Source organism: Uloborus diversus, chromosome 1 (assembly GCF_026930045.1).
Source record: "Uloborus diversus isolate 005 chromosome 1, Udiv.v.3.1, whole genome shotgun sequence".
NCBI lineage: Eukaryota > Metazoa > Arthropoda > Arachnida > Araneae > Uloboridae > Uloborus > Uloborus diversus.
In genome coordinates, this window is record NC_072731.1 from 138,615,326 (window position 1) to 138,627,762 (window position 12,437).

A 12,437-nucleotide genomic window follows, 5' to 3' on the forward strand; every position below is an offset into this window, starting at 1 on the left:
TAGATAAAACATCAGACAGTCAAAACAAGAGATAGAAGTTGTTAGCATATACGTATTTACATTTTGAATGGATTACTTTCGAATTAAGTAGAATTTTAAAAACCAGAGTTATCAAGTGTTATACTCATTTACTCAAAGTACAAGGCAAAAAATTTATGGTTGCTTTTGGTAAACAATTAAATCTATCGGCTTGAATGAGCAAAAAATTTATATCTTCAAACAAAGTAATTTAACTTCTTAATGAAGTTTTTTGCCAAAATAACAAATACCAAGATATTCTGATTATTACAATATGCTAGCTAAATGTACGACTCATGTTTAGAATAGCAGAGCATTAAAATAACATAAATACCTTGGACAAGGGCAACTCTTACGAACTTATTTTCCGTGGCATTTGAAATTATGCTGAATTGAACAAAAAAGGTCAGCAATAGAGTATGTAGACTTTAAAAGTATACTAGCATACTCTTTTGCAGCCCATTTTGTTTGGACGTACCAGACATTTGGAATTAGCAACTTGTCGAGAACTGTTTCCTGCTCTTGCTGTTTCCTTTAGAAATTGTCAACTGATAGCAGCATTCCTCATTTGAATTGAATCATTTTTATCGTTCAATTTCAAACTTCGACACCTTAAAATTACAACGAGCAACTACACAACATCCGCTAACCGCCATTATTGACGCTCGCAAGTTTTTTTGTGGCGGGATTCTCCCTCTCACAAAGTTTAGTTGTAATTTGGCGCGTCACTCGCAGATTTGTTACAACTTGCATTGCACAAATCGCAGATGACGTAAATCACGAGCGAGGGACCTGCGATCGTTTTACTTGCATCTGGCCATAAATCAAGTTTTAAGTTCTAAAAAAAGAAAATTGTGAAACGTAAAATAAAGCTAACACTGGCACATTTTTTATGGGTTTTGAAAGAAGGATACTAATGGTTATGAGTCTGAAAAGGCACATCTTTAGGCTTCTATTCTGACAACATAGGAAGAACACGAGGAAAAGGAGGGATCAAGTAAATCTCTCCGGAAATTTTTCGAAATTGGTTAATCTATATAGGCCCAAGGAGAAAAAAAATAGCGAGAAGAGTTCTAGAGTTTCCTTGCAAGCGATAATTTCAAAGTTGATGTCAAAAACCAAAATTTTACAATTTTTAGTTACGTTAGAGGAAAGGAAAAAAGGGGTTCCCCCACGATTTTGTTTCTTTAACCTTTTTTTTTCTTTCCAAAATTGAAGTCAATGTTAGTCTATCTTTGTTTACAATAGAATGACGGGGGCTCTTCACAGAAATTCTACGAAACGGTAAGTTTTAGAAAAGCAATTTTAGTCTACCTTTTGTAAAATGAATGGAACAGGGAAGCATCGGGAGCTCTCTACGAAAACGTTTTGACTTTGAAATATTAAAAAACGCAAAACTATCTTTAGTTATGTTTGAGAAAGTAGGAGGCTCCGTCATTTGGAAGCATTTAAAGACTGAAGTATTTTCGACCCAATTTTAAACTACATTTAGTTACTATGGGGAATTTGGCGATTCTCCTTCGGAATTTTCCGATATAGAAATTTTAAAAACATAATCTTATAATATGTTTGGAAACATTAAAAGGAAAAGGGACAGTTTTCCCGAGTGTTTCCCCTAAGATTTTGCAGAGGACGCCGTGCAATTCCGTTTTTAAGCTAACCTTTGTCCCTTAACTTAATCAACCCTCCTTGCCCCTTAAAAGTTTCAACAAAACTTCATAAAGCGAAACTTTTTTCAAAAGGTAAAGATTCACACAAGTCTGTCACTCCTTCATTTCAATCACTTATCCACAAGAATCTGATTCAAATATATCTGAATGTTTTTTGCACTACCTTTAAAAGTGAACATCAAGAAGATATTTAATATTTTAAGAATAATTAATATTGAAAACACTTGAACGTTGTCTGTACCTAGCATGCTAAAAAGTAAAAGAAACTCATTTTTAAAAACTTCTCTTAAAAAGTACCCTTCTACCTGAAGGCGCACTGCTCCTTTTTTGGTTTGGGGGAAGCACTAGTTCCCTCTGGGCATTTTTTTCTGAAACGGAAATCAATTTTAGACTATAGTGCAGATAAAAGGGTTACGGAGCTCTCCCACGAAAAATTCTACACCTGAAATTTTAAACTATCATTAGTAACTTTAAGGGAACGGCTAAGGTTTGAAGACTTTGGCAATTTTTTGATACTTAAATCTGAAAAACAAAATTGAGGGCTTTGATCCAAGAACCAGGAAAGTCCCGGCTCACTCATTTTTGGTAAGACTAACAAATAACATCAGTGTCCAATTAAAAGAACAAAGCAGAGGTCTGATCTTACACTTGTGTCTCGTTGTTGCACCAATCGGAACACAGGAGCGACACATCTGAACACAGCCTGCGCCCAGGCACGGATTTGGAAGTGTGGAGGCCCGGGGCAACAAAGGAGTGGAGGCCCCTAATCAGGGTTCGAAAAGATCATCATATTTTCGAAAATATCCGATACTTTGATATATATTCGAAGATTTTGATATATATGTATATATCCGATATTTTCGACCCATGAAAGTTAGGATATTTTGTAAAAACTTTATTGTGGGGGCCCTTTTGTTGTGAAGGCCGGGGGCAGTAGCCCCGCCTGCCCTCCCCTAAATCCGGCCCTGCCTGCGGCATTGAAATTTGCAATATTTAGGGGGGTTGCGCCCTTGCTCTTAGGAAAGGGCACCCTTGCGGAACATCTATATTCTCCTCACGCAAAAATGAATTTAAAAAAATAAAATAATAGCTTGGACTTAACTGGTTTTCGTTAAAGTCCACAATTGTAGACTTAAGACTATCGTTGGTGACTTTAGGACTACAGAGGGATCTTACATGGGAAAAACCTCATAGACACCGTTAAGTCTAAATCTGGTCCTGAATACAACCAATACTGCTCAAAAAAAAAACTGCCCACCCCCCTCTTTAGAACTCAGTCCGCCTCTATTCAGGAACTCTCCCTTCTAAGTCGAATTTGGTCCTTTATCAGATTCAGTTTATCGTAGTCCAGACTTGCTTCCCCGTATGTGATTCTGAGATGAAAATACTCGTATAGCGAAAATTTACGATTAACCAATGAAATCTCTTGCCAACTGACAGTATTTAGTTGAATCTGTCACAACCAGTGAATACCAAAGGCATGTACAGCAATTTTGGGGCCAGTCACAAATGACTTTTTTTCCCTCCATCTTATTCCCCCCCCCCCCCCTCTCCATGTCTCTACATATATTTCACTCCTCTTTAAAAAAGTCTCGGACCCCCTTTAGGCTCTGAACCGGGCCACCCTTCTCCCCTACCCCTCCTTGTGTATGTCCCTGCTCATGTATTAACACCCCAAAGCATGGCCCACGCATTTATAGCAGGGCCAAGTTCGCTTTGTATAATGGCGCAGGCCCCTTCAATTTTTGTTAATAGACATACAAATATAAGTTTTAACGCTCTTTTCTCCTCCTGGGCCCTTTTTCTGGCTGCATCGGACTCCAATTTCTTTGCCCCACTCCCATTTCATCAATGTTGGAGCCACGGCCCCCAGAGCTCTAAAAGAGTAAGTTGACAAGAGAGGGAAGCATTTGCGCGAGTGTCTATTTATTTTGGTCCCTGCTTAGCATGAAAAAAAAATAAGCATGTTTCCAAGAGCTTTTTTCACATTGAATAAACAAATTGCTTTTTTTTTTTTGACACTTTAAAAAATGTTAGATGTGAACTAAAATGTATTAAGTTCAATAAAAAAAATTCTTTAAGTGGCCCACTCGGCGGTTGGCCCAGTCGAGGATCTCTAACTAGCCGACCTGGCCAGTCCACCCCTGAAATCAATACTTCTGTAAACAAGATGAGGATTTAACTATTATTTGAAATGAAGAATTCACCAGTAGTCTTTTTTAAAATTTGTCCTCAAATTATTTTTTGCTCAACAGTAATCTAGCCTCAAAAGAGTCAAATTCACGGCAATATTTAGCTTGGTTTGGTGCTTTTATAATAGCATTAAATGTATAGGTTATCAACAAGCAAAGAGGGGGATATCAGTAAGTACATCAGGAGTCGAGAAGTTGGGAAAATATAAAGTTATTAAATTAGGTGGGGCTGGTTGGTAACCAAGTTAAGCCAGTTTCACTCTGCCTAAGGCTGGACAAAGTATCATTGAAACAAGTGAAAGTAACTTCTTATTCAATAAAAATATTTTATTACATACAATCAAGGCCCTGTAATTTTTGGATGTACACCCTTGTGCAAATTATTGAAACAAAATATTTCTACTATGAATTTTAAAATAATTCCAAGTATTCTTCATCAATCCAACTATAATGTGTAAATATATTTATGGGATCAATAAATCCTTTACCTGACATAATTTACACCAATTAGAGGGATCTGAGAGCGCATCTGCAGAAATTTCTGAAGATGAAAGCTGCAGCTATGATCACGTCAGTTGAGACTTCACTGTTATCAGCAAAGGATGTGACACCACGAAAGCGTACAAAGATTGTTACTCTTTTCAAATGTCTATAGAAATATTTCAAAGGTCGTTGACGTTAGTATTGCAAACTGTGAGCTATATTATAAAACAAAATAGAGAAACAGGGGATCCTATTTCCAATTCTAAGAGGAAAATATCGCTGAAAATTGAAATTAACACCAAGAGATGACTCTTTTCTACTTATGCAAGGTAAAAAAGTCACCTAAAAGACCAGCGCAGCATTTAATAGAGATTCAAAAAAGAATGGAATAAATATTAGCCCATCCACTGTTCGGAGGCGCCTTTTTGCAGCCTGTCGGCCGATGAAGAAACAGCTACTGACCCAACGAATGAAGAAAAAGCGCTACTTGTGGGAGTTAAAATATAAGAATTGGAACTACTAAATATTGAATAAAGTACTATTTAGGGACAAAAGTAATTTCTTTGTCTTAGGCCAAACTACTCAAAACGTGCAGAGATCTCCAAGCGAAAGAACAAGAACCAATTTGTAAAACACCCTCAAAAGAATATGTTTTGGGTTTGTTTGGGTTACAATGGGGTTAATCCTTTGTAGCTTGTTTAGGGTACGATGTGTTCTGAGTAATATATTACCATTCTGGGAAAAAAGGTTTTACCAGAGTTGAAAAAACGATACCCAGATGAAAGGGGTATTTTCCAGCAGGATTTAGACCGTTTCCATTCTTCCAAAATGGTCAAGAAATTCATGTCTGAGAACCAAATTAAGACATTGCAATGACCTGAGAACTTTCCTGATATCAAACCAATTGAAAATCTTTGGGATATATGTAAGAATCGTCTATTGCATACAGATTGAACAAATATGGAGAAGTCAATAACTGCTCTAATTCATGTTTGGGATGAGGACTCAAATATGATAAATTATTGTAAAAAAAATGGTGGATTCCATGCAGAAAAGTGTCCAAATGTTAGTAAAAAGTCCTGGACATCATATTATGCACTAAAAACTTTTGATTTTATATAAATGTAAATAAAATACCAGATCTTCTTAGTTTTCTCAATTTTTCGAAATTGTTTCAATTAATTTGCACAAGGGTGTACCTGAGTCCTCAAATGCTGGAAAAAAAAAGCTGCCAAATCATATTAAAAGTGCCAAAGTTTACTAAAATTATTGCAAGGAAAAATAGTTTAAATATTTATTACAAAAATATCAAGCAAGTTACATAAAATAATTCTTCCAAGCAACTTGACCAACAAGACAAAAAAGAACACCTTTTTGTTTATCATTAACTTATTTGATCATCAAAAATTTTCTACTGTAAGATAAAAATTATAATTAATTTTTCATATTTAATCCTTAAAATTAAATAGCTTAATTTACTTGTTGTAAATCTTTTATCATTGATTCAAGCTGCTCATCATCATTTAACAGTTTCTTTAATTCCTCAGTTGTCATGTGATGCAACTTTCCAGTAGCTGGATTATAATCTGGATTCAATTCATGCATGTAATAAGGCATCCTATAAAAAGAAACAAAATTTTAGAATTAACCATTTCATGGTTCTTTTCTGGAAAAAAAGATAGAAATCCAAAAAAATTATACAATCTAAAGGTCTACAAACATGATATAAATTTATAGTCCAAGAGCCTAGGGCCACCAGCCTTTACTTATTTTCAGAATAACTAAATGTGTGCTATAGAATAGAGGCATGTGTATGTTCTAGTATGCACCTTGAACGTGCGCATGCCTTCTAGCTTGGGCCGAAGGGCAAATTTCAGGTTTACAAATACAAATACAAAAGTGACGACCAGCAACAGGCTCTGGGCCCAGCTAGGCAGGTCCTAGTCAATTTACAATCCCCAGTGAAGATCAATGGCCCTGTTAAAACTATCTACTCCCTTGCTCATTACCACCTCTTCCGGTAAGCTGTTCCAAGGTTCCACTACCCTGCTAAAATAATTTTTCCTAATATCCATGTTAGCCTGAGATTTAAATAGCTTAAAACAATGAAACTTTAGCCCAGCAGCATTTTTCATTTTAATAAATTTAAACAACTGAATCATGTCCCCTCGGTCTCTTCTTTGCTCAAGACTGTACATTTTTTGCATTCTAAGCCTGGAATCGTAGTCTAAATGAGAAAGCTCATTTATTAGCCTTGTAGCCCACCTTTGAACCCTTTCCAATACATTAATATCTTTATTAAGATAAAGAGACCAAAGCTGAACAGCATACTTCAAATGAGGTCTTACCGAACTTCTATATAAGGGCAGAAGAACTTCCTTAGATTCGTTTGAAATAGATCTATTGATAAACCCCAGCATCTTATTGGCTTTGTTACGAGCTATGCTGCACTGTTGACTAAACTTCAAATCCTGACTTTTTAAGACGCCCAGATCAGTAACTTTTCCTGCCTGACTAATGACAAAACCTTGCAAATAATAACTTGTACACTTATTTCCATGCCCTAAATGTAGCACTTGACTTTTCCCAATATTAACAGCCATAGCCCATTTATCAGCACACTTCATAATATGATCTAGATCCTCTTGCCGCTGATTTGCTTGTTCTTCATTTTCTACAATCCCCATAACTTTGACATCATCAGCAAAACAATTCATGTTCCCATAAATATTTTTAAGAATATTGTTCATAAAAACAATGAACAAAACAGGCCCTAACACTGATCCTTGAGGAACCCCGCTTAAAATCTCACTCCATTTAGAATAATTTCCCCTTACAACTACTCTTTGTTTTCTTCCGGTCAGCCAGTTTTTTACTCAAATGAAAATTTTCCCTCCTATTCCTATATCAGCCAATTTGCTAAGTAGAACAACATGGGGTACCTTATCCAAAGCTTTTTGAAAATCAATGTAAACAACATCTACAGGCTTCTTATTGTCTAAAGCCATGGTAAATCTGTCATAGAAATGTAGTAAACTAGTTGCACAAGATTTACCTTTCCTGAAACCATACTGAAAACTAGTCAATAGATTATTAGTCTCTAAAAAGTTTACTATCTTAAATTTTATCAATGTTTCAAAAATTTTACAAACCACCGAAGTTAAACTCACAGGTTTATAATTTCCTGCATCCCCTTTAGCCCTTTCTTGAAGAGCGATGTAATGTTAGCCAGCTTCCAATCCTCTGGCACTGTCCCCGAGTTATAAGAAAGCATTGAAAATATTTACAATTACATCTACTAATTCCTCTGCACATTCAACTAAAATTTTTGGATAAATATTAGCTGGTCCCGGAGCCTTAGTCTCTATTTTTTTTTCAAATGAAGTAAAACGTCATCCCTGGAAAATACAAAGTCCTCAAGCTGTTCTATAGCTTTTGTCAACTGTTGAGATACAGTTGACACCAGCGTTTGAATAAATGCAAACAAAAATTAAGACTTTATTTTTTCTCTGAGAACTTAATTTCATGTATGTTTTACAGAACACTGTCAATAGTAATTAAAAAATACTGCCACACTTTCTACGAGCAGAAATTGCTGCCAGAAGCTGTAAAGTTTACAAAAATAGTATTTCTTTGCCTATTCCATGTCAAGTGAACTAGTGCTTCTCACCGGACCACTTCCAATTTGTATGAAATTTTATAGAGGCGTAGACATGCCTTTGAAATCCACATCTGTAAATTTTCAGCTTCAAAGATCTAAATTCTGAGGATCTAGGATCCCTTAAACAAAGGGCTCCAAACTGGTGGAGCAGTTTTGTGAACATATTGAATTGTCTAGGTTAAACTTAAACAAAATTTTATAACACTGCAGCTTTAACATTTTAGGAGCTTAAAGTACTTTAGGTTGTTAGTACGTTTTAGTATTTTTGTGAATTTAAGCTATAGAGTAAATAAATTTAATAGAGAGGCCCCACTATAGCAAGAAATTGAAGCCCGAAGTTGCACCGATGTATTCCAGTATCCTCAGCTTCTTGCTAAAGATCTTGAGATACTTTTCAATTCAAAACATTGCATTACTGAATATCGATTGATAGTAAGTTCAAACTTTGATAGTGTTGCAAATTTATGAAGCACATTTTTGAAGTTGCATTAAAACATGAATTAAAATACCAGGGTTCATACTCTGTTTGGATGAAAAAATTTCATGACTTTTCCAAGACTTTTTCATGACTTCAATGAAAATTTTCATGACCTCGTCACGTGAAAAGAATAGCACTAGTTAATCTCAAACTTGGTAATATTTGGAAATGAGCATTAGCAAAACGTCTACATGAATGCCACAGCCTCATTGAAGCACTTACTCGTAATGGAAAAATATAAATGCACACTTTAAAAACTAAACTATTCTTATTTGTCTTCATCATATAACTTTAAGTAAAGTCAAAATGCAGTGAAGCGAATATGATGATGCTTGAGTCATCACTAAGTTTCAATAAATTTGCTTCAAAAGTTACCTTTTAGTGTCAACAGTGACTTTAATCATCCACGTAACTTAACAGTATTTTGGTTCTTTAAAGTAAAGCCACATAGTTTAGCTCTTTATGTTTCTAAACCAGATCTCTTTTAAAAAAAAACCATTCAGTAATGAATCAATCTTCTGATTCAAAAGTATTGTTGTTTTGTTTACAAATTTGCATATTTTCAAACACATTTAAATTAATAAGTTCAGAAATTCCAGAACACGTTTAATTCACGACATTGAACGTAGCAGTAGGTCGCATGGATTAGTTTTGCGTGCCGTATGTTGGGCACTACTGTTTTAGAGCATTAGAATTCCTCTTCTTTTGTATTCTATCGCCTGACTTAAGATCTTTACTTCCTAAAACATTCAACAAATTAAGATAAACTCTGATAAATTTAGTAATAAAGTCCTTACGAATGATGGTATCGAACTCGCATGCAATCGAATTTCTTTTTTTGAGTGGGCGTGGCAAAACTAAAAACGTGAAATTTTGCTACAACAGAATATGAAACATAGAAGTGTTGAAAATAACAGAAAATTCAAAATAAGTGATGGCCAGGCAGTAAAATCACATCGCAAAAAACGGCAAGCGGCTGCAACAGAAGTGGATGCAATAAGATTTCAAAATTCAGATTTGATTTTTGATTCGTTCAATTTTCCACTTTTAATAGCTTTTATGTGCTATACTGTTAAATCACTCAAGATTTCTAATGCTCCTTTAGTTACTGTTCCTTTCTCTTTTTCCAAGATATTTTTCCATGACTTGAAATAAATTTCCATGACTTTCAATGAAAATTTCAATTTTCCATGACTTTTCCAGGTCTGAAATTCTGTTATTTTTTTTCCATGACTTTCCAGGATTTCCATGACCTGTACGAACCCTGAAATACAAACCAATCCGGCAGCTTTTACATTTGGTCCCTTCGCGAGATTGGTGAAAACCATTCACATTCTTTATGGTTTAAGCTCATCATCGGATTTGTGCAGCGCAGTGTTGACAAAACACGGTGGGAAAACGTTTTCTAGGATTTTAAGTTGCCCATAAAATCGGGGACTGATATACCAAAAGGCTCATGAGGTCTGGTTCAGGTGCCCCCCCCCCCCCCCAAATTTGTTTCGCCACTATTTTGAATTACGATTCCACAGGGACCCAAAGTTTGACTAGAATTTAAAGCTCGAGTACGTTGGTTTAGGATTTTACGCACTGAAACTTAACGAACAAGTTTTTTTACACCCGAGGATTTATTTACCAATAGGCCTATGAGACCCGGCTTAGGGGCCCCCATTTTTTTTCACCAGTATTTTGAAATATGATGCCATAAGGTTGACTAGAATCCAAAGCTGGATTACGTTGGTCATACATAGACAGTGGCGTACATTGCACTACCGCAACCCCCGCAGTGAGATGGGGGGGAAGGTATACAAAAGCATTGTAACAGGGGAGTGGTGCCCTTATAAATCTTGCGGGGGCCGCACCGCAGACATTGAAAGATCCTTTTTTTTTTGATGAAAACAATGACACAAGTTTTCAACCAGAAACGATTCCAAAGTGAATTCTTTTCTAGTGATATGTGATAGCACAAAGGCACAGAGCTCAAAAATGTGAAGTTGTACTTGAGCCATTTCGAGTCTTCTTTGATCAAAACATGAGATCAGAAGAAAGAAAAGCATCACTCAAATGCTTGAAGGATATGTACAATCAAGTGCCCATACTTGGGACACTTACCCTATTCGCCGAATTTAGTTTTGAGGATTGGTGCAAGGGCGTCATGGCCGAGGGGGGACTCCCTCAATAATTGAGGATTGAACCCCATCAATAATTGAGAAGATAAAAATCCCTTATTGTTTATGGAAAACTAATAGTTTTTAAATTTTTGCATATGCAATTACCAAGGGCACCCATATGGGAGGGAAAGTGGGGGCTCAACGTCCCCCCTTCCCTTTAAAATTAAAATTTGTTTGCTTTTAGTACTTTTTTATTTGCAAAAATGTAAAAACTATTTCTTCTCGAGCAATTAATAAGTTACTAAAAATGTCGAATTTTAATAACTCTAATCTGTATTGAAATTGGTTTCTATGGGGAAAACATCCAGCTAAACCATGGGGAAAATATCAGTTTAAAATATTTGCATGGATTTATCATTAGAGGGCAAAGGTGAGGGGCCAAAGGGGAATAGAGGGTAATAATTCCCCCTTTAAGCAATAAAATTATATATACGCATGTGCACACTTGTGTTAATGTATACTCCTTGACTAAAATTGTCTTTTGTCGTTTAATTTCAAAAAAATTGAGAAATCGAGGGAAGAGCCCTCGATCCCCATCCCCTGTATAATATCATCAAAGATAACCTAAAATTTCATTTCTAGGACTTTAATTTTAGTAGTTTTTCGGAGGAGAGCTGCTTACCCACTCTTCTCCTCTAACTTGACCAAATATAAACAAAATTGGGTTTTTCATATTGCAACTTAAAATTTTGAGGCTAGAACCTAACTCCTCTCCCTTGTTTAACATCAGTCACCAAAGTTACAGGTTTAGAATATGTTTTTACTGCAGAGAGTCCCTGAATTATCCACTGCTTCTCTTATCACCAAAGATAGCTTTAAAATTGAGTTTTACCTTCATGCTAAAAAACCTTATGCTTCATCTTTATCCCCTCCCATGGCGTCAGAACGCACCGTCAAAAAGTGCATTTTTGGATCTTCAATTTTGAAAAATTTCCGAGGGAGAGAACCCACCTCTTAACCTAACTTTTCAATGTACTTACAGTCTGAAATTGTGCTTTTAAAACTTCAATATCAAAATGTTTCTTTAAGGACAGTTGCTGAAACTTTAACTCCAAAGCTCGTTTTTTGCACTTCCATTCCGTTTGCTTCTCTCCCCCCCCCCCCCCCCCCCACTTAATGTTACTACCAAAGATGGCCTGAAATAGTGACTTCACAATTTCAGCTCGGCGAGAAACACTAGTTCACTTGACATGAAATAGGAAAATATACAATAATTTTTGCAAGCTATACAGCATCTGGCAGCAATTTCTGCCCATGGGAAGATTCTGGCAGCATTTATTACTAATTATTGACAATGTTTTGGAAAACATACATAAAAATCAACTCTCGGAAAATAAGTTAAGTTCTTTTTTTTTTTTTTTTTTGCATACTTTCAACACCTGGTACCTGTAATTTGGCCTTTGGCCCAAGCTAGCAGGTATGCGTGTGTTCAAAGCGCATACTAACTTTATTCTATACACATAAAATATGTTTTAAAAAATTGTCAGAATTCTGAATAAACCAGTTAAAAGTCATTTTTGCTGTGATAATTTTACTTAGATATTTATAAATTCTATTGTACATAAATGATATATTATTCATCATTATCAGAATGGAAATATTGAATACAGTTGAGCCTTTTTAATTCGAACACGTTTAAAATTAACTACTTCTAAAACAAACTACATTGTCCCTTCCTGTTGTATACAGAATTTATTGTTTTTCAAATAAGACGAAATATGATTCAGATGAATTAGTGAACTATGATTAAGATGAATTAAGTTTGTT

General features: G+C 35.5%; 1 protein-coding gene across 1 annotated transcript in view; it reads right to left on the bottom strand.

Annotated features, from left to right (window-relative positions):
- The window catches only part of LOC129232463 (vacuolar protein sorting-associated protein 37B-like), a 33,152-nt gene that overhangs the window by 19,067 nt on the left and 1,648 nt on the right, over positions 1–12,437 (bottom strand). The window contains exon 2 of the mRNA XM_054866611.1: positions 5,843–5,981. Coding sequence (XP_054722586.1) covers positions 5,843–5,980 — 138 coding nt within the window. The 5' untranslated portion in view covers position 5,981. The remainder of the gene's footprint in view (positions 1–5,842; positions 5,982–12,437) is intronic.